The sequence below is a fragment of the Platalea leucorodia genome (genome assembly GCF_965183815.1).
Source record: "Platalea leucorodia genome assembly, chromosome: 7".
NCBI lineage: Eukaryota > Metazoa > Chordata > Aves > Pelecaniformes > Threskiornithidae > Platalea > Platalea leucorodia.
The window spans coordinates 26769771-26791249 of record NC_138829.1 but is presented as its reverse complement, the minus strand read 5'-3'; the positions used below and the strand labels follow the sequence as shown (position 1 = coordinate 26791249).

At 40.4% G+C, this 21479-nt stretch overlaps 1 protein-coding gene across 9 annotated transcripts in view; it reads left to right on the top strand.

Moving 5' to 3' along the window:
* YLPM1 (YLP motif containing 1) overlaps positions 1 to 21479 on the top strand; it is a 40478-nt gene that overhangs the window by 12386 nt on the left and 6613 nt on the right. For 2 of the 9 annotated variants that reach the window (XM_082316667.1, XM_082316672.1), the window contains exons 5-18: positions 1769 to 4183; positions 6908 to 7013; positions 8903 to 9383; positions 10536 to 10628; positions 11033 to 11207; positions 11357 to 11502; positions 11842 to 12029; positions 12683 to 12745; positions 13026 to 13145; positions 13421 to 13597; positions 13816 to 13899; positions 14166 to 14249; positions 15729 to 15815; positions 18868 to 18919. In XM_082316667.1, coding sequence (XP_082172793.1) covers positions 1769 to 4183; positions 6908 to 7013; positions 8903 to 9383; positions 10536 to 10628; positions 11033 to 11207; positions 11357 to 11502; positions 11842 to 12029; positions 12683 to 12745; positions 13026 to 13145; positions 13421 to 13597; positions 13816 to 13899; positions 14166 to 14249; positions 15729 to 15815; positions 18868 to 18919 — 4271 coding nt within the window. Of the gene's footprint in view, positions 1 to 1768; positions 4184 to 6907; positions 7014 to 8902; positions 9384 to 10535; positions 10629 to 11032; positions 11208 to 11356; positions 11503 to 11841; positions 12030 to 12682; positions 12746 to 13025; positions 13146 to 13420; positions 13598 to 13815; positions 13900 to 14165; positions 14250 to 15728; positions 15816 to 16221; positions 18613 to 18638; positions 18847 to 18867; positions 18920 to 21479 lie in introns of those variants that run through there. The other 7 variants (XM_082316670.1, XM_082316675.1, XM_082316671.1 and 4 more) reach the window with 6 other exon arrangements.

Below are 21479 nucleotides of genomic sequence, written 5' to 3'. Positions count from 1 at the left end.
ACCACTCAGCTTGGTGTCATCTGCAAACTCGCTGAGTGTGCGCTTGATCCCACTGTCTATGTCATTGATGAAGATATTAAACAGTACTGGTCCCAATATGGACCCCTGAGGGACACCACTTGTCACCGATCTCCATCTGGACATGGAGATGTTGACCACTACCCTCTGAATGCAACCATCCAGCCAATTCCTCGTCCACCGAACAGTCCACCTATCAAATCCATATCTCTCCAATTTAGAGAGAAGGACATTGTGGGGGATCATGTCAAAGGCCTATCAGAAGTCCAGATGGATGACATCTGTAGCTCTTCCCTTGTCCACTGATGCAGTCACTCGATCATAGAAGGCCACTGGGTTGGTCAGGCAGGACTTGCCCTTGGTGAAGCCATGCTGGCTGTCTTGAATCACCTCCCTGTCCTCCATGTGCCTTAGCATAGCTTCTAGGAGGATCTGTTCCATGATCTTCCCAGGCACAGAGAAGCTGACAGGTCAGTAGTTCCCAGGGCCATCCTTTCTACCCTTTTCAAAAACGGGTGCAATGTTTCCCTTTTTCCAGTCACTGGGGACTTCACCTGATTGCCATGACTTTTCAAATATCATGGAGAGTGGCTTGGCAGCTCTATCAGCCAGTTCCCTTAGGACTCTGGGATGCATCTCGTCGAGTCCCATAGACTTATGTATGTTCAGGTTCCTCAGGTGGTCACAGGCCTGATCTTCTCTTACATGCTCCCCCAGTCCCTGCCTTGTGGTCCATCCACTCGACAGGTGTGGGAAGAGAGGTTGCCAGTGAAGACCGAGGCAAAAAAGTTGTGGAGTACCTCAACCTTCTCATCCCTTGTTACCAGTTTGCCAGTCGTGTTCATTGGAGGGGGGGGCGGGTACGCTTTCTCTGACCTTCCTTTTCTGCTGACATACCTATAGAAGCCCTTCTTATTACTCTTTGCGTCCCTTGCTGAGTTCAGCTCCAGCCGTGCTTTGGCCTTCCTGGCCCCATCCCGTGAGACACAACTGTGAATCCCAAACATCCAAGCAACTTGACTTCAGACACGAGTTCTCTATTTTGTGTAAAATGAATGTGATTTGTTCTAGTCTATTATGTAAATCAGTATTTGAGCATATGCTTAAAGGTTGGATTTTTTTACTAAATCAGCCTTGTTACATGCGATTGCATGAGTTATTCTTCATTAGTTTGCCTGACCTATTTCCTCATATTCAAGCAATAGCAGTTGTAGGTGCTCTCAAAAGGAATTTTAAAAGTAATGCAATAAAAATGTATTTGTTTTAGGCATATTATCTTGCATGGAACTGGGCAATATCACAGTTCGTTGCACTTTCTGAAAGGATCTGTATTTAAAGATTTTTCTAGACGGCATTCATCACCATAGTTAAGTAGGCTTGTTGCATACCGTCAAAACAAAAGTTCAACAAGAGTTGTTGATTGCAACAAAACTTCCGTTAAACAGAAGTTGAAAGCTTTTTTTCAAATGAGTTTGCCAGCTTTCTTTGTCAGGTTTCAGTCCTGAGATATTTAAGCCAAATTTCCTTTTAGGGTTACATAATCTGCAAGTGGCTTAAATTGGTCTTCAGTAGACAACATTGAATTGAAGAACATGTCTTCCTGCTTCTGCACTGGTTCAGTAGGGATTGATCCTAAGGCACACTAGGATTCATCAGTTAGAAGTGACTTTTGGGGGGGATGAAATTCTCTCTTAGAGGATTTTAATTTGACATGTTCATTTGAATAAAATTGCCATTATGTCATCTATAGATTTGATGGACCTCGAGGAAGAGGATATGACAAATTTGAAGGCTCAAGACAGAGAGGGCCTCGTTTTGACTCCCAGCGCTCAGAAGGATACAGGTCACGTTTTGACCGACAGAATACAGATGGACAGTCTTCAAGTAGATGGGGGACTATCCCACGAGGACCGGCAGCACAATTTTATACTTCAACAAATGCATCACATGGACATGGTTCCCGACCTAGTGGTCCACGGTGGAGGGGGCCCAGGCCTCATTTGGGACAGCAGCAGCAGCAGCAGTCACAGACAGACTCACAGTCAGAAAATAAAGAACCTTTTACAGACGTAGCTGGCAATCAGCAGAGTGTAAGCAGAACACAGTCTACTCCTGATGCACAGAGCGCAGGTCCCATTGAGCCAAATGAGGACCTGACAAACACTCAACAGGAACCATCCAAACCTGAAGTCAAAGAAACCATTTCAGACCCTCCTAAAAAGTGGACGTGGAGTTCTCATGATCCTAACCAGCAAGTAGAAGAGTCCAAAGCACCTACTCCACCTATTCAGAACCAGAAATCAACATCCCTTTCTAGTAACCCTGTAGCTTTGCAGTCAGGTATTGCAAGAACAGGCGGCGCGGTAACCCCTGTAACAGGAAATCAGGATTTGGATTCACCAGAAGGCCAATTGATTGCTTCAGATAGCGCCCAGGGTCTACCTGGACCAGAAAGCAGAGGGAAAGGGCCATTCATGCATGAAGACAGAGGCAAGGGACCAGTAAACAGAGGAAGGGGCCAGGGCAGAATGGATGATGGCCGTGGCAGAGGGCAGGGGGATGGCCGTGGCTGGGGAATGGGCCGTGGCCGGGGGATGGGAAGGATGGACGGTGGCCGGGGAATGGGAAGGATGGACGGTGGCCGGGGAATGGGCAGGATGGACGGTGGTTGGGGAATGGGCAGGATGGATGATGGCCATGGCCGGGGAATGGGCAGGATGGACGATGGCCGTGGCAGAGGATATGTATACAGAGGCAGAGGGCAGGCTAGGCAGGCGTCCATCCGTGGCAGGGGGATGTTCAGGAGAGCAGGCAGCAGGGAGAGGATGCCAGATAGGCGGTCAGGCAGCAGGGAGAGGATGCCAGATGGACGGTCTGGCAGCCGAGAGAGGGGACTGGGTGGACGGTCAGATAGCCACGAGAGAGTATTCTCTAGCCGAGACAGAGAGCTAGCTGGGCGGACAGGCAGCCGGGACAGGGGACGGGCGGGCAGCCGGGAGAGAGGCCCAGTGAGGCGGGCGGGCAGCCGGGAGAGGGAGCCCATGCGGCGGGCGGGCAGCCGGGAGAGGGAGCCCATGCGGCGGGCGAGTAGCCGGGAGAGGGGCCCAGTCAGGCGGGCAGGTAGCCGCGAGAGGGGCCCGGTCAGGCGGGCAGGTAGCCGCGAGAGGGGCCCGGTCAGGCGGGCAGGTAGCCGCGAGAGGGGTCCCATCAGGAGGGCAGGTAGCCGGGAGAGGGAAGCAGGAAGATCTGAAACAGGCAATATAGATCAACCCATTCACCTAGGAGATGACCCTGACAAGTTGCCTCCCTACCATCGAGATGAGACACTCAGGGGTTCTTGGGGTCATGAAGATGATAGAATGCAAGATGAATTTCCTTTAGATAGTCAAGATGACCCTTCTTTGGAGCATGAGCGATTGGATGACTGGGAACGAGAACGATACTGGAGAGATCACAACTCTGATTATCAGGATGATTCTGTAGATGCATATGACAGAGATGACAGGTTGCAATCCCACCATTCATTGCCTCCATTATCTCCCCTACCACCACTACCTCCTTTATCATCTGACCATGACAGACGAGATTCATGGTGGGATGACTGGAAAAGGCCAAGAGAGAGGGAACTAGAGAGAGATCTAGATAGGACTGGAAGATCCTCAGACATTTATGATCAAGATTTAGACAGAGAATGGGATAGAGACTGGGACATGAGACCTATGGATGACAGAGAAATGGGGAACCGTGACCTGGATATCCCTCCTCTACCACCATTACCACCTCTGGACAGATACCGTGAAGATAGGTGGAGGGAGGATAGGAACAGAGATCATTATGACAGAGACCTCCGAGACAGGGGGGAACTGAGGATTCGAGAGTATCCAGAGAGATATGACACATGGCGGGAGAAGCAAGACTACCTTCCTGAAAGGACTGATTGGGAGAGGGAACGGTTGTCGGATAGGTGGTATCCAGATGATGGAGACAGATTGCGGTCTTTGGATGATCATTCAGATTCATCCCTTCCTCCACCTTCACATTCATCTGACATGCTGGGAGCAGATTCAAACCTGGACTCTGACCAGTCCTTGGGAGGAGTGATGGTCCTTAGCCAAAGACAGCATGAGATAATTCTGAAGGCTGCCCAGGAGCTCAAAATGCTTCGGTGAGTTGCCTGGTTCTGTCACTTTGCATGGGAGTCCCGTTCTGTGGAGGTGGTGCTCCTTTACTGATTCATTCCTTGATTTATGCAGTAATGGTTTCATTTCTTTTTGCCACAGCATGATAGTAGGAGGTCATGTGGAAGAAGTTATTTGGAGAACCTCCATCACAGCTTTTGTGGATGGACTTTTTTTCTTAAATAGATGGTTGTCCCTTTCCCCATGAATATGGCATTCCCTGTTTGTTACTTTCCAGGAAGAGATCTGTCCACGTCACCTGACCAATCTTTTTGTTCTCTTCAAATGAGCTTGTTGATAATTGCTTTTCAGTCTTTTTATTAGTGTCAGATGGGCTTGTGGCTAATTGCTTTTTAATACTTGCCTGTCAAGATCTACATTAATGTGGTTCTTAATTCACACAATGGGACCTATTTAATTTTTGGATACTGCTTACTTTTTAATTAAAGCATATGTGGGTTTTTTCTTTCTTCTTTTTACAATGCTCCATCATTTGAAATCCAGCATAGTCAGTGAATAATTTCGTCAAGTTTGGTTGATCTTAGTTCTGAGGAACAGCATAACAGCAGTGATAACAATCAGGAGGAGATGAATGCAAGAGTTCACCAAGACCACATTTTAGAAGGCAGCTACTAGACTCCCTAAGGCTTTAATAGGTGTTTATTTCAAAATAACTAATAGAATATCCTCTTAAACATCAGAAACATCCAGGACTCAGTAAATTTAGTAATATTAGAATGAATGGAGCACATACTGTCTATCCGAATGCTATCTTTGTGATTTGGTGTATGGGTTTAGGTGCATTAAATATATTTAAAAAAAACCCTGAAAGTTGAGTTTCTTTGACTATTTTCAGTGAATGAGATCTTTCAGAGCAGATTGTAGAGAAAAGAGGAAGCATCTTGGAGACAGAGGTTCGTGTAGTTCATCCTGTTCATGAATTACTGAGAGATAGCGAAGGATTGGTGCCTAGTAAAGCCAGGGTATACCATAAACAAAGTATTATGCTAAAATAATGGGCACTTAAAATGAATGCTTTGTTATCGTTATTACATTTACATTAAGCCATGTTGAAAGATACAGAGACATTTTGTGCTTTTCTTGAAGCTGTTTTGTTTTCAGACTCAAAAGATTGCTAAGCATCTGTCCCATATGGAAGGCCTTAGTTGCATGCCAAAATGCAAGAAAAATAATTTTTTAAAAAGGGAGAACTTCTATTCTGAACAATTTAATCTTTCACTGCAATTAGATTAATTCAACAGGTATTAGTAACTGTGAGATCTGTGTTATAAAGCAATATTTGCCAAAAGTTGGGAGCAACAGATCATTTTCAGCTTCCTAACTTTCCCACTGCCTTAGGTTGCCAGGCATATGTTTTGCTGTTTAATGTGACTGGCTGCAATCCAGTGGACTTAATCTAAGGACCATAGTTTGGGAATCACTGCCTAAGTGAATGATTTATTAGGGCTGAAATATTTAAACACAGGAACTGAAACATTTTATGTAAGAAAGTAGATATATATACCTCTAAGTCAGTAAAAAGGGGAAATATAAACATGACACTACTGATACTGATTTTTAATTTAATATGAGGATAATCTTAAAAATTAGTTACACTAGTACTTCTCGTCAGGTTCTTATAAGGAGATGACCCCAGTCTGAACAGTAGGAGCAACCATAAGGAGATTGCTGATATTTTTTTTGAGCCAAGAGTTACGCCAGTAGTGTGGTGCATAAATGCTTTCATCTCCAAAGGTAAAGCCTTCATCTGGCTTTGCTTTTATTGTGTGTAAAACAGCATGCTCTGAGCTGCATGCTGTTCTGTATTTGTCGTCTGGTGTATTTTTCCTAAGCCAGATGTAAAGAAGACCTTTTAAGGGCTAGCAATTGCTCAGTTTGCTCTTTCTACTAATGCAGCACTTTGGATCCCTTTCTGTAAGCTGAGTTCCCCTTGCACTGAACAGATGGGTTGCTAGTCAGGATGACCTCTGTTATGCCTAGTACAGAGGGATCCCATTCTTAGTTGTTCTTTGGGCACTACTTTAATACACGCAATTAATATCAATAAAGGATTATTAGCAGTAAAAAAACTAGATAAAAAGATGCAAACAAAAACTGAAAGGAAATCGTATTGAATAGATAGATCTTTGTAACGTGGTGGTTGTAGTATTCACTGCTGGTCCTGGTCTCCGCTCCATAGACTAGGTAGCATTTTGATACGTGAAACAAGGAAACAAAAGCTGACATCACTGCTTTGTTTTTAAATATTGGAGTCTCTGTTGTGCTTTGTGTTGGCCTCGATCCTGTTAGTGTGCAACCCAGAGCAAGTCACTGAGAGCACTAGGGCATGCATCTCCAGTGGGCTTCTGGTTTGCAGAAGGTGTTGCCAGAAGCTAAAATCTTTCCTGTCAAAGTGGAGTGGTTCTAGCCAAGCACAAAAGCATAATTGCATGTTGCAGAGGAAATTTGTGATCAAAAAAGGAGGCAGCTAATATATTAAATACCTCCGTGGTTAGGTGAATCTGAAACAGGGGTTTTCTGAATCATAGTGTTGACTGTGTCTTTACAGTCTGCTGTCTGCTGTGTCCTTTTCTCCTTTGGGCTTGGCCCCTAGTGCTAGCATAATACGTGGTTTTCACTGTGAGCATTGATTTCTTTAATTTTGCATTTGAGCTACAGACTGATAACACTTTCTTGTGATTCATATGCAGAGAGCAAAAAGAACAGCTACAGAAGTTGAAAGAGTTTAAACCTGACATTTCCACACAGGACTCTCCTAGATCACAGAACACAACCACAAGGCCAGGTGCCTTTCAGGTAAATTAATCTTGTGTTAACTTAATAACACGCTGGTAACAATTACTGTTAATGTGTATGTCAGATCAGTTCTGCACTCTGATGGTCAAACTTCTCTGTGGAACGCCTCCCTAGCAGCCCTTACAACCTCCTCAATCTTCTGTTGAGGCAAAGCAACTTCATAGTTTCTTTAGATTTTTCGAAAGCCTTTCTTACTCGTTCAGTCCACTGTGTCCTCTGAGCATGACCCATTGGGGACAGTAGTGCCTGAGGTTCAACAGCCTGGACTGCTGTGGGATGATATGCAAGAAACAGTGAGCTCTTCCAAAACAGGGGCATAAGGCTCATGAGAATACCCTCCTGTTCCCTGCTAGGTTCTGATACTGTCTTTAATTCCGGTCTTGCTCTGCTTTTTCTACTTTAAGAGCTTTCTGCTCTTTGAAGAGGTTAAAGAGAGAAATTTGAGGATTGGTTCATCAAAAACTGAGATATTTCAGCGTAAAGTGGGCATCAGCTTTCTATTTGCTGTCTTTATTAGGAATTCTCATTACCCTCTGGAATATCATAAAGTGCATGGAAGTTCACATTTGTGTACTTTCATGACTTCATCTCCCATTGTGATGCAAGTTATTCCTCTGCTGCTTAATCTTATGGTTTGTTCTGGGAACTCTTCTCAGCTACTTATGTTTGTTTTATTGATAATTCATACCTGGTCAGAGACCAGCTGAGCCTCTGCAGTCATGTTAACTCAGGTTTATAAACCCTTCCTAGAATGAATAAACAATTTTGTTAAATGTATATTGGAGGAGATATCTGAGTCAATGCACAGTCTTTATTCTTCAGCACATCTTAACCCCAATGTTACTGGTACCAATAAATTTAGCTGTACTGACCTCTGGGTCTGACATTTAGCCAGACCAAGCTTTGTCTGTCTCTCCCTCCACAGAAGTGTTACGCAGGGAATGAGGCACTGCGAGTTTTCTTTTTGCCTAGTTGGCCTCTTCCTTGTTTACAGTGTCTATAAAGTAAAATAATGGAACAGGTTTGCTACCAAGAACTGCAGATAAGTTGATGCCTTTAGGAATTGACTTTACTCAACTTTGATATTTTGTATCTCAGACTACTTCACCTATCTGTCTAAAGGTATTAAAACAACTGTTTTCTTTCTTGGGATTCCTGCCTTCAGACTTCTGCTGTGACTTTGAACTGTTACTACAAAGTTCAGCTTTGTATCTACAACCGTTCTGCAAGTTTTGTTGCATGTTGCTAATAAGGCTGCCTGTAACTTGGCATCTGCTGTGATGCTGAAAAGACTTGTGACGCAGCACATGGGGCTCCGTGGGAATGTTTGGTTCATGAAGGGGTTTTGTTTTGTTGTTTTTTTCCACTGGGCAAGACCTCCCTATTTCTTATGTTGATCTGATGTTGATTTCATTAAGGGGTTTCCAGGTGATTCTGCTCTCTGGGAATTTTTCCACTGACTTCCAGAAAGAAGCTGGCCTTATCAATCCTATTGTGCATCACCAAGCTGCCCTACTTTCAGACTTTTTCAGCCTCCTCACAGACAGCAGGAATCTTTGCAGACAGCAGGAATCTTTGCAGACAGCAGGAATCTTTGGGAATAAAACCGTAGACACTTTTGAACTGAGATAGGCCTACTGGAGCTTAAATTGGTAAGGTTATTTTGAAGGAGAAAATAAATAGTATTTAAGCCTTCACATAGTGAACAAACACCAAATTAATTCAGGCCACCAGTTCTTGAAATACTGTCCTCCTACCTGTAGCACCTTGATGGAGGTACTAGAAAATACTTATGATTTGATTACCAATTGCCGTTGTGCTTACTGACTTACAGAGGATATGAGAAGGTTAGTTTACAGATCTACATTAAAAGTGCTTTCTGCATCTAGGTCTCTTCTCAGCTATCTTCAGAGGCACCAGTAGAAGCCCAAGCTATTAAACCTTCTCCTGCTGTTATTATAAAGCCTCCCGTGTTGTTCAGACAGCCCACCCCTGTGACAAGACCAAGTGCCCCACTGACAAGGCCTGCTACACCTATGACAAGGCCACATGCTCCAGTTTCTACTCCAACTACAACCCCAAGTCATGATCAGTCTTTAAAACCATCACCTTCTGCTGTGGAACAGGAACGCTGGGATGAAGATTCTTTCCACGGACTCTGGGACACAAATGAGGATAAAGGAGCAAATATGGAGTACGAGTTGTGTAAACAAGAGTCAATGATGCCTCCACCTGTCTCCTCGCCTGTGAAACTACCTGCCGTTCACACCTCTGTTCCGTCAGCTGTACCAGTGTCCCTTCCTCCAGTTATTCCCCCGGTTCCTAAAGCACCTGTAATTCAGCAAACTGTGGATTATGGCCACGGGCGAGGTGGGTATTACAGTGTATTCGTTTGATCTGTAACGGAGAGCTAATTAGTCCTCCTAGCTTCTTTCTAGAGGAATGTGCCACTCAAAGCGTGCTCTAGATGTTCTGCAGTTGACCTGTGGGCTGTGAACATTGCAATCTAATGCTAAGCAATGCAGTTTTAAGGAGTCTGTAACCTCCAGCCTTGAGTTTAATGTTTTCTCCAGTGTTGTGATAATCATGTGAACCAAATGGTGTATAGCCACATCTGCTTCTAATAAACACCAACTGATGTGATCACATCAATGTGTTATATTTAGATTGATATTGGTGCTTTCCCTTATACCTTTGTAGCTGAGTATGGAAATAACTGTGCTAGAAAGTACTTTGGATTGTTACAGTTCTTAGGTGTGACTTAGTAACTTAAAGCAGAATGTGACTGGTGTTTGCATTATATACTCGTTAATGGGTGTGAGGTACCCTCTAGACAGGGAGGGAAATAAAGTTCTAGTTCTGAAGGGCACGCACCTTAAACAGGCATTTAACACACAAATGGTGAAGGGCTCTGATTTTTAGTATTGAGCTTATCAAAGCTAAAATTCAATACTAGTTTTTTAATAGAATTCATTTCCCTCATTCTTAGTTTTTAACGGGAGTGAAATAATGTTGTAAAGAAGTTCTTAAATCGTGCATTGTACGTTTTTTCTCTCTAAGGTGCCATAAAATGAATTGAAGCCATATTGATTCCATTAAGTAAATGTTTTACTAAAAGGTGTTAGAAAAATTGTCACTGTTAGGAATCTAAAGTGACTGTTTCAGTTAATAATCTTGACAATACAGTAGTTCAATGAGTTATTGAAACTTTCAGAGCATTTTAATGTTTATAATCTTCTGACCGTGTGTGCTACCTGAACTTATCTGAACAGGCAGAAGTCCCATTCTTAAGATAAAGTGATACGCATACTTAAACACACACACAAACCTGCTTCACACTTTCAAAACCATGGTGTTGTGTATTTATGTATAGCTCTTTTTGCATTATCCATTAAAAGAAATTTTGGTAAGTTATTCCAGTCACTTTTAATGCCATTGATTATTGCTTTTCATGACAGAGGAAAGGAAATGGAAGCGGGGTATTTTAAGACCTTGATTATTTTTTTTATTATTTTTAACTAGATATAACCACCAGTAAAGTGGAACAGATTCCATATGGGGAGAGGGTAACCCTGCGTCCAGAACCTCTACCAGAGAGGCAAACATTTCAAAAAGGTAGGGAGCACTTGGCTAGCTCTCAGACACTTAGCTCTTAAGAAAAGTTATAAGGCACTAAAAGCATATTTTAAACTAAGTAACTCTTGTTTAAGCTAGAACGACTTTATTTTCTTCAGAGGCCCATAAGACTTAACAGTTTATATTGTCAAGAGGAGTAATGCAGTCAATGACTTAGCCACTTTAAAAATTCAGTTTTGTAGCTTTAAGTAGGATTTCATGGTATGGTTGTCTGTTACAGTTTGGAAAAGAGATTCAGTGGCTGATTAATTCCATTTTAGCCCTCACATCATGTGTTTCTATATACTTTTCTCACACTTTTGTTTGTTGCTTTTCCTTCAAAAATAATTAAAAATTCAGAGTATGTTTTAGTAGTTTGGATTTCCCTGGGTTTCTCCTTTCAGAGCACCCTGGTCGTTACAACAGAGAAAGAGATCGTGAGCCTTATTTTGAGCGTCAAGGTAATTCCAACACAGATCATCGGGATTTCAAGAGAGAGCGGGAATTGCACAGAGACCGTGGTTCTGTGGACTACGAACGAGAGAGATTTGACAAAGAGCGGCATCCCCGAGATGATAGGTACATGGTTTTGGAACACTATTGAAATCAGTACAATTCAGGCTGTATCGGATATCAGGCTGTCCATTTTGCCTGTGAGGTACATGTTCATTTCTCTCTGGGATGTATAGTAGAAATTCTAGAAATACGAAAAAATACTTTTTTGGCAGGGTTCTTCCTACTACACCTTCAAGGACTCAGTCTTACCGTGACAAGAAAGACCATCCGTCCTCCAGGCGGGGTGGTTTTGAAAGACCACCATATGAACGAAAGACGGATCGTCCAGCATATGAGCATGGACCTTCCATGTTTGGAGGTACAGTTTCTCAATCTTGAAGCCATGCTAGAATATTATGAAAAATATGGACTCGCAGAGGTGAAGATTAGTTGATTTGAAGTATTTCTTTGTTCAGCATATGTAATTTAGGAAAATTTATTTGGGCAGTGTCATGTAGTTTTGTTTCTCAGTGGTGGTGAGATCAGGAATGCAACAGTTACATACTCGGCTAAAAAATATCTTTGCAATAGGTTCAAGATTAGAAATTTGAATTATTTTGGGGACAAATCTGTGAATTTATCCTAAAATAATGAAGGTGTGTTTAAATCAGCTCAGCTGGATATGAACATCTTAATTTTTTTATTTCACTGAACTAAGAAAATTCTTCTGTCCAAACACTGGAATTTGAAGGTGATCGTAGAAATTACCCTGAGGAAAGGATTCCAATTTCTGCTCCATCAATGCCCCGCCAGCCACCACCTGCTCCACGGGTGGAAAGGAAACCAGAATCTAAAAATGTAGATGATATTTTGAAGCCACCAGGACGGGATAGCAGGCCAGAGAGAGTGAGTATGCATTGTGAAAGCAACAGTCGGTTTCTATGAGGTCTGTATTCGGATAAAATGCTCATGAGTGTAATATGTTGGGAACAAGCCTACATTTGAGGAAGCTCTGGAAATTCTCTTGGTTCCTTTGCAAATGCCTTGAGTGTTGTAGTGTAGCTCTTGGGAGTCCACAGGAGATGTAAACTTCCTGGGAATGCTAAGATGAAATTCCCATTAGTGGGTAATGTTAATGTATTTTAGACTCTTCTGAGATCTTCACTTGGTTTTTGATGTATCAGAGGAAAGACGTGGCTTTACACGGAGTCAGAGATTTGGCAATGCACCGTATAAAATAAGAAAGAACAAGATTCCGGCTATAAAACATTTAGACAAGTTTCATTCAGTTAATTTTATCTGAATCAGTTCTGTAACATCTTATGCAGTATAAGCTGCTGGCATGATTATCAACATCATATACTCTTATTCTGTGGAACTACTACCATTCCTCACAACCTGGTTTGTAAAATAGGCAGTGAGGCATGGTACTGGCTTTTCTTGATGATATGCAAAAGTGTAAGCCCAGAGCACATAATTTTCTAGAAGAAAATTTTTGCAAAAGAGATTCTGTTAAAGGTAGTACAGTATCCTGTCTTCTTACATGATCTTTGTTTCAGATTGTAATCATAATGAGAGGGTTGCCTGGCAGTGGAAAGACACATGTAGCAAAACTCATCAGGGTACGTAAACAACCACTCGCTGCTTGTCTTTTGCATGCGCTTCCTCTGCTGTTTTCTTTCTGTTTGTCTGGAATTTCAGCCTGTTGTTATTTCATGTTCCGTGTCTTCATGTGGCATATGAATCCCCTCCGCTATTAGCAAGCATGAGGGATACTGCTCTCTTCTTGTTTTGAGTATAGAGCAGGGAGCTGCTGTTTGCCAGAAGTGTTTTGAAGATCCTCTGTAGCAGAATGGAATTTTTACAGCAAGAGTATATGTTTCCTTTTTGCTTTCCCCCCAGGATAAGGAAGTAGAGTGTGGAGGACCTGCACCAAGAGTGCTCAGTCTGGATGACTATTTTATCACTGAAGTGGAAAAAGAAGAGAGAGACCCAGATACAGGGAAAAAAGTGAAAAAGAAGGTACTTTTAATTCAGTTGCTTATCTTGATAAAAAACGACATTCTGAAACAACACAGTGGCAATCAGAATTTCAGTCTGTGGCTTTGGAAGAGCGCAGAGGTCTGTTTTTCAGAACAAGTCAATATAACTTAAGGGCAGAATGGGCAAATTCTTAAAAGTTGACCTGGAAGATGCTTTTATCATACCAGTGTACTTTGTGGTCGTGACCTTCAGCAGTTGAACATTAACAATTTAATAGGTGTCCTCTTTCTTAAATGCTTTTGTCCTTGATAAAGGTGATGGAGTATGAATATGAAGCTGATATGGAAGAGACCTATCGTACCAGCATGTTTAAAACTTTCAAAAAGACCTTGGATGATGGCTTCTTCCCCTTCATTATCCTTGATGCTATCAATGATAGAGTGCGACATTTTGAACAGTTTTGGAGTGCTGCAAAAACCAAGGGTTTTGAGGTAATGGAACCTAAAAAGCATTTGAACTTGCTAGTACCTGTATGCTGCTATTTCTAAACTTTTGAATGCAAAGTCCCTCCCACATTCAGGAAAAATGCTGTGGTCTACAGTTACAAATTGACCTTTCTTAGAATGTACAACTGCAGAGTGTATCACCAGGTAGAAAAAGAGCTCTAAAAATTTATTTACAATATTTAATATTGTCTTTCTCTTTCTAGGTGTACTTAGCTGAAATGAGTGCAGATAACCAGACGTGTTCCAAGAGGAATATTCACGGACGCAAGCTAAAAGAAATCAGCAGGGTAACTGTATACATCTGGAGTCATAGGATTAATGATAGGTTTCATTGTGCTTTCAGGTCTGCTCTTGTTGGAAAACTATTGACCTCTCTCAGGCTACATAATGCTTACATGTTTCCTCTAAGAAGAGCTGGTACTTATTTCATGGGATTGATTGAAATTACTTCTCTTAAGTACAGATACATCTTGTTCATGATCAGAAACCCAATTTTCCATTCAATCTCTTACATTTTTTTTAAGGTGTTTCATTTTTGTTTGTTTTTTGTTAGATGTCCGATCACTGGGAGGCAGCACCACGTCACATGATGCGCCTGGACATTCGTTCTCTATTGCAGGATGCTGCTATCGAAGAGGTGAGAATCTCTGTGCTTGTTAAAATTACAAATTATGTAGATGTGACTATACTGAAAATACAAAGCAGAGAAGGGTATGATCACAACAGGGCAGTTACAGAAAGCCAGAATCACTGTCAGACAAGTGTATTCTATTATTCTTATCAATTACCCAAACGGGAAGGTACATGCTATTTTTTATCACCTTTTTGGAGCCCAGACTTACACATCTTTGAGGAAGAATTGAAGCCACTTTGCTCTTTAGCAACTGTTGAGTACCAGTTAAAGAGGATCTTTGCTCTCTCAGATGAAACTCAGCACTGTTTCAGGTTACTGGATTAATTGGATCATAATTTGAGGAAGTAGTTTGATAAAATAAATAAGTAAATGAACAAATTTGAGCTCCTCTTGGTCCCCGCTTTGAGAAATACAGACCTGTAGCAGAGAATGAAGAAATAAATAAATAACACGTGGCAAAAGATTACACTTGCTGTAGATGTATATGCTGCCTTTTTATTCCATTTGCAGTTTGCCGTGATGTGCATCTTTGGTGTGTCAGCTTTCTGTATTGTTGCATTCTTCTTTGGCAGGATATTTCAGGAGCTCTGGGAATAAATTAGTGTGTTAGTCATATGGTCATCGTGAATGTACCATAGCTGCATGTTGCTGTCAGAACAGCTCTTGCCATCGCCATAGAAACTGGTGAACTGCTGAAGTAGGATGGGAGTTTACTCTTTGCAGTTTGTCATGAGGTCAACAGGTTATTTTTGAATCTCCAAATTCTTTGTATCGGAAAATAGTAATCTTTAAGAGGACAACAAAAGGCTCAGCTCTCAAGTAGACTCAGAAAAGGCCAGATCTGGGATTTACTCCGTGTGTATCAAAGCTTTACTAATGGTAATGAAGAACTGTACATACTTCAAGAGTTCTAGGTACGCAATAGTATGCACATGAATCCTGGTTAGAGGTGTAGACCACAAAAAGTATTCCATTAGATGGGCAGGGTTAGATGTATGTCTTAAAGCATCCGTTTTCTTTATTATGTTAATCTCTGTGGTTATTATTCTTCACTGTGATATTTAAATACATAAAGGCTTGATAGAGATGTTCTATGCAGAGCGCGCCATTCCAGTGATGTGTAAATGGCAAGTTTAGGATCTTTTTCTGAGATTTCAAGTTTTGAAATGTGGTTGTATGGGAAGCAAGAGAAGTATCTTACTGTTTATAGATACCGGTAGCATAAAGAATGCACTTGAAGGAAGAGAATAAACGATTGCTCCTTTCCCACACAGTTTGTCACTGTAGCTAGAAGGGAACCTGCTTCTGAGGGAAGCCAAAATGGAGCCAGTATTCATATATATTGCATCATCATACTTTCCAAGATGAATCCTTTCTTTCCTCTTCTATTTGAACTTGGAATCTTCTACTTACTCTGCTAAAAAGATAATACTTAGAAGTCAAGCAGTGCCTTGTAAGTCTGTGCCTTGTGGTTTGGAACAGGTGGAGATGGAGGATTTTGATGCAAATATTGAAGACCAGAAAGAAGAAGTGAAGAAGGATACAGCAGAGGAGGAAGAAAGTGAACTGGTAGGAGACACATCAGCCATCTCTAATGAAATGTTTGTTAATGTGTTTGAGGGAGAATCTCAGTCTTATAAATGCCAACCCATTGCCATTCTTAGCAGTGCAATCTTAATACACACATTTCTAGTCGTTTGTTCAGTAAACGTTTCTAGGAGAACTTTAATGTTAAATCATATTATTCCGAACTGATTTTTTTTTTTAAGAATCTGTGAGTCTGTGCCACAAACAGCATTATCAGTGGAGCATGGCAATGTGCCTCTTACAGACATTTATAAATTGCAGTACACTATAGCGCTGTCTTCCAGATTATGTAAGAATTACACTAAGTGGAGGGATGGGAAGAATGGGCAAACGTTAATTTAGCTTATTTCCTTTCACGTGTCTAAAGAACTCTTCTCAACTGTCACAGTGTATGACAACAGTTATGAAGAAGAATGCTTTCTCTGCCAAGGCTCGCTGACTTTGTCAGTAGGTATTTCCAAGGTGAGGGTTTAGGTCTCTTGGATAAATGAAGGTTAGAGAATTGCCCTGAGGGCTGACGTTCTTAGGTATGTATTTAAAAGTCCATGGAAGGCTTCCTAATGTAACTTCTTGGTGTGTGTTGGAGCTGCAGCTGGTCAGTGCTTGATGAGTTGAATGTGTCAAACCCTGGTTCCCACAACCAAGCAGTTAAACTCCAATAAACAGGAAGTAACCAAAAATGTCTGAGACAAGCAAAGTCCTTTTTCTTGATAGAAATTTACTATTCCTCAGGAGTGGCAGTTTAGAAAGCAGTTGAAATATAGAATTAAAAAAAATAAAGCTTAGGAAGAGCGGATTTTAATAAACATTTGTTTTTTGCAACATGACTCATTTATTCTCTTTACTAAATTATTCTTTGGCACAGAGTATGAGACTGCATAAAGTGTGGTTAGAACATTTCAGTGATGCACCCATGTTTACAAGAATATGGCTGCTAGTCTCATTTCTTGGAAATGAGCTATATCTAGAAGAGAAAGTTGTCTTTAGCTTTTGAGACACCTGTGCATAAGTGTGTGTATGTATGTATGTATGTGTTTATGGGCTCTGGGGAGTGTCCTAATGTACAGCACATATAACAATAGTCCTTTTCTTTGAGACAAGGAGAAAGCTTGGTGGTAAAAACTATGCAAATTATTAATAACTAAAAGTAATCTACATATAAGAATGTTTTCTATTCAGATTCACAAGAGATGAAAATTAGCAAAGAATTATCTGCTGTATGTAATCTCTGCTACTCAGTCACATGGCTAATCTCAGAGAGAGGTATGTCAGACAGAAAGGTGGAACAGTACACTGTATTTGGTATCTGTTGCCTTCTTGAGAGCAGTTGGTAAGGGTTCTTCAATTCATTTTGCTACATTTAATCCTGTGGAAAAAGAGAGGTCTGAAGCTCCTGCCATCTGGCAGATGTCCTTGAAACATCCAACTGTCTTGTACCAAAGGATGAAGTCTGAGTCTTTTCTTATCCTATCTGAGGACCAGGATATTGTACAGATTCAGCACACAATAGGCCATTTCACACCATCAAAGTCACTCTTTTGTTGCTATTATCAACTCCCATAGGGTTGTTTGTAGCATTCAGACAATTCTTGCTTTTCTGTGCTTGATGGTATGAATTATTGATGCATTTAACTTAAGTGTTCTCACCAGTGTATCACACATCACTTTGTTCAATACAGGCTTCTAGCTGTGGTGTAAACTTTCTCAGCAAATTTTAATGTGCAACTTGGTTTAAAAGTATAAATATACATATATACATGAAGTTTATTTATTTGTTACATGGAAATATTGCAGCACAAACTGTCTTAGTTTGTATTAATCACAGACTTGATTAAAAACAAGAAAATACAGAGATCTGATAATCTCAAGTCACTGATATATGTGTGATAGAAAAAAGGTCTTTCAAGGATTTTGGAAGAGCAATGCTGAACGTAATCAAAAGCAGTGTAGCTCTCTGGAATAGTACGCTCTGATTTAGTAACCCTTAGCATTAACAAATGCAAGTATATATTTACCACAGTGGAGGCAACCTATAAATAGAGCAGGAAAGAAGTTAGTGTAATAAAACTGGTCTGTGGATTGTTTGTTTTCTTGTTGAAATCTTCTAGAGTAGTTCTTTTCCCTCTCTATTAAAAATCATTCTTTAAAATAATGAAATTCTCACAGGGGTTCCATTTCACTACATTCAGCTTTTTATGCGATTGCAGAGAAACCTAAGTAGTTTTATAACAAATCTGAGCAGCTGACATGAGTTATAAGGGGTTGCCTAGGAAGGGTTTACTCATCCGAGAGTATAAAATGAAAAGATAACAAGAAGATATCTAAAATTAATACTTTTTACCAAATTTAATATCATTGTACTCATTTACAAGGAATAAACTGGCTAAATATCATTACATGTAAAACGTATGATGACATTTTGTAGGGGAAAAAGTGTTTTAAAAGAATCGTTGAACTAAGAGGGTTATTTTAAAATGAAAAATAATACTTAGTGATTCAGTAGATACTCTCATTTAAACTAAAAAAAGAATTTTGTTTAGTTGTGGACTAACCACTCATACAAGAACTTAGTATGTCCCTTTGGAAGGATTAAGTGAAGCTTGTGTGTCATAAATCTGGGAATATATTCTTAAAAGCTTGTGACTACGGTAACTTTTTCATTTGTATTTGTAAAGCTTTGAATATTCTTTATGCCTGATAAGTTGTGTTGCAGTAACTTTGCCACCTGGGATAATATAATATAGTAACTGTGCACACAGCGCCATTGCTGTCTGTTAAACTCATTCCGGAGTTCTGTGTTTGCAGAGGGCAGCACTCTTGTAATCATTTGCAAGGGCTGCTAAAATCACTGAATGGGAAGTGGATGCAGAAGTTCTGAAATACCGAGTAATTTGTTTCCTTCATCTGATAACAAGAATTGTGCCTTACAAAAAGAAATACCTTAAGCTCCCGTTATAATGCTGTTTCCAGTTCAAAAGTGATTGCATGTGTGTCTCTCTCTAATCCTCCGAGCTTCTCTCTGTGTATGATTTAGGGTTACATTCCGAAAAGCAAATGGGAGATGGACACTTCTGAGGCAAAGCTAGGTGGGTATTTATTTTTTTCCTGTTTCTTATAGTTGGTATCTGATGATGTTTGCAAAACCTGAATTTTTGTTCTTACTGTGCCTCCTTACCAAGGACAAATAAATTTATTGATCTCATACACGTGTGTGAAACTGCAAAAGCATCTGTACAGAAAAGGAATTTGTCTTCTGGCAGAGGCAAGGGAGTTATGACTTTCTAACCATCGCTGTTTTATATACTCATTAATTGTCCTTCCATCTGTTCAAGGAAAGTACTCTGTCTTAAAATTTTAAAAAATCAGTTATTTCTATTCTTATTCATCTCTTCTGTATTATAAAAACCGAAGAGTCAACTTACATTGCACTGCATTCTTGTTCATACTGCATACCTTTTTTTGAAGCCTAAATGTCGTCAGTAACTTCTTACTTTCTTGGAGACATGCCTAGTAGCTAACTGCGTCGAAGATGTTTCTTGCTCTCCAAAATTGACATGTGTGAGGACAAAGTAGTGCCATGCTTTGAAGTTGGTTCTGAATGATTAGACGTTGGCGTATCTTTTCAACAATTTAGGTATTGAAAATTTAAAGTTGGTTATGCTTTTCAGTTCCAGGAGAGTACTAGAATTCTCCTTAGTAGGATGCAAAATGGACTTTCCAGGAGCACAAGGGCACTATTTTTGCTGCACTTCTTGTTCTGATTAGTGCTGCTGGTTGCGTTAGACATAAGTGCTAATATTAGGATTCTGTCAAAGTCAAAAGCAACTTTCAGGTTGAAATGCATGCGTCACAGCTATGGTGGAAAGTGTACACATGGAAAAGGGTTTCTAGTCATTACGATCAGTTTTGTTTGGGTGGGTTTTTTTTAAGAACAGTAATGGTTCTCAGTGAAGATTTTATCAATGCAATCTGCATAAAACTGCTATTTTCTGTCATGTCTGTGAGAAGTAATATATCTGAATGGGACGCAGCATGTCTTAACATTTTGAGGTTTGCTTCTGCATGTGTGGTACAGCCCTGTGTATCATTACTTCCCAGTAACCAAAATCACAATTGCACCATAGAAATAGCATTAGAAGTTCTGGCTTACATAAAGCAGCCTTTCATCTTTTACTGTTAACTGCTTAGCTGCACCATCTCTTCTGCTGCTGTGCTCTCTTTTAAGTCATCTAAATGTTTGTGGAATATATTGACGTTGTGGCACCTGCAGTACGACTGGAGGAGCCTTGTACTCAATGGTTCCAGTGTATCAAACAGCTAGGCAGCTAGACAGAATTAATTCAGGATTGCTCTGCATTTTTGTTATAAGAGTTGATTGGTTTAATATCTTAAGATTGTTTCTTAAGTTTATAATTTTTTTCCCAATTATATACCAAATCATAGTACTGGAAAACTGCATTGTTGAAGAACGTTCTGATACATTGTGTTGTATTCCAAATAACATGGACTTCTTTAAATACTGAGCAGTAGAACAGATGCGTTGCGCTGCATACAGTGAACCTTAAGTCATCCCGTGCATTTTATAAATATCACAGGAGTCAAAACTGTGTTCTAAAAATATTTTATGTGTAGTTTCTAGCAATGTGGAGACTGCGACTGCAGCAGAAACTTACAGATAGCTTTCAAAATTTACCTCTCTCGTGATCAAATACTGCTAACAAATAGAAACAAAGAACTGTGGTGTGTTTCTTCCCATATGAAAACTCCATAATATAAACAGCAGAATTTCTATATGGTCTCCACTTAAATGTAAAATGGGGAGTGAGCAACAGAGTCAATTTTATGCTAAAGTAAGTTACTTGCAAGGCTGTTGCAATAATCCTTTAACAATCAAACTCCATTAACAAACTGGATGTTAGCATGCTGCAAGACACAGATACAGGTGCTGAGAATGTCTTTCTATTAAATCTGTATTCACGATTTTACTTTTATAACTACCTTCTAGATCCATTTTTATAAATACATAGAACTATAGATTAAAAGTAGATTCTGACAGAACATACATTTAAAAAAAGCGAGGCATTCCTATATAATGAGTGCTGTTTCTTTGAAAAACTGCTCTGCAAGGGCAGACAACTTTTAGCTCAAGGTATGCGTTATAAGCACTTGCAGTCTGTGATTAAGAATTATTATATTTAATTCACAATAAGACTTTGTTGTAGATGAACAATTAAAATTATTTCCTGAAAGGCATGTAAACTGTAGTATGCATTTGTTATTCCAAAGTTTAGTTATTTCCTGGGAGCTGGCCTGCCCATCAGGTTTATTGCATTAGTTCCAGAGGGCACACATTTGCAGAAGTGATACAAGTGCAGAATCTAAAACCAGCAGTGTAACTCTTGTTTTGCTTTTTTGTTTTCTTTCTGAGTAGATGTTGTTACAGGAGAGCACAATAAGATCTTACTGACTGTAATAAGCCTCAGAAAAGGTCTGAAAAGTTTGAATTCTTTAGCTGCAATGCTGACTTGTGACAATCACCATACCGTATGCCCCAGAGCTCTTGCATTGGTTCAGATTTACTGTGGCAGGGGTGATGCATTCCTCTGAGTATGTGTGTGGTATATCATTTCCTTATGTGTTGTGAGT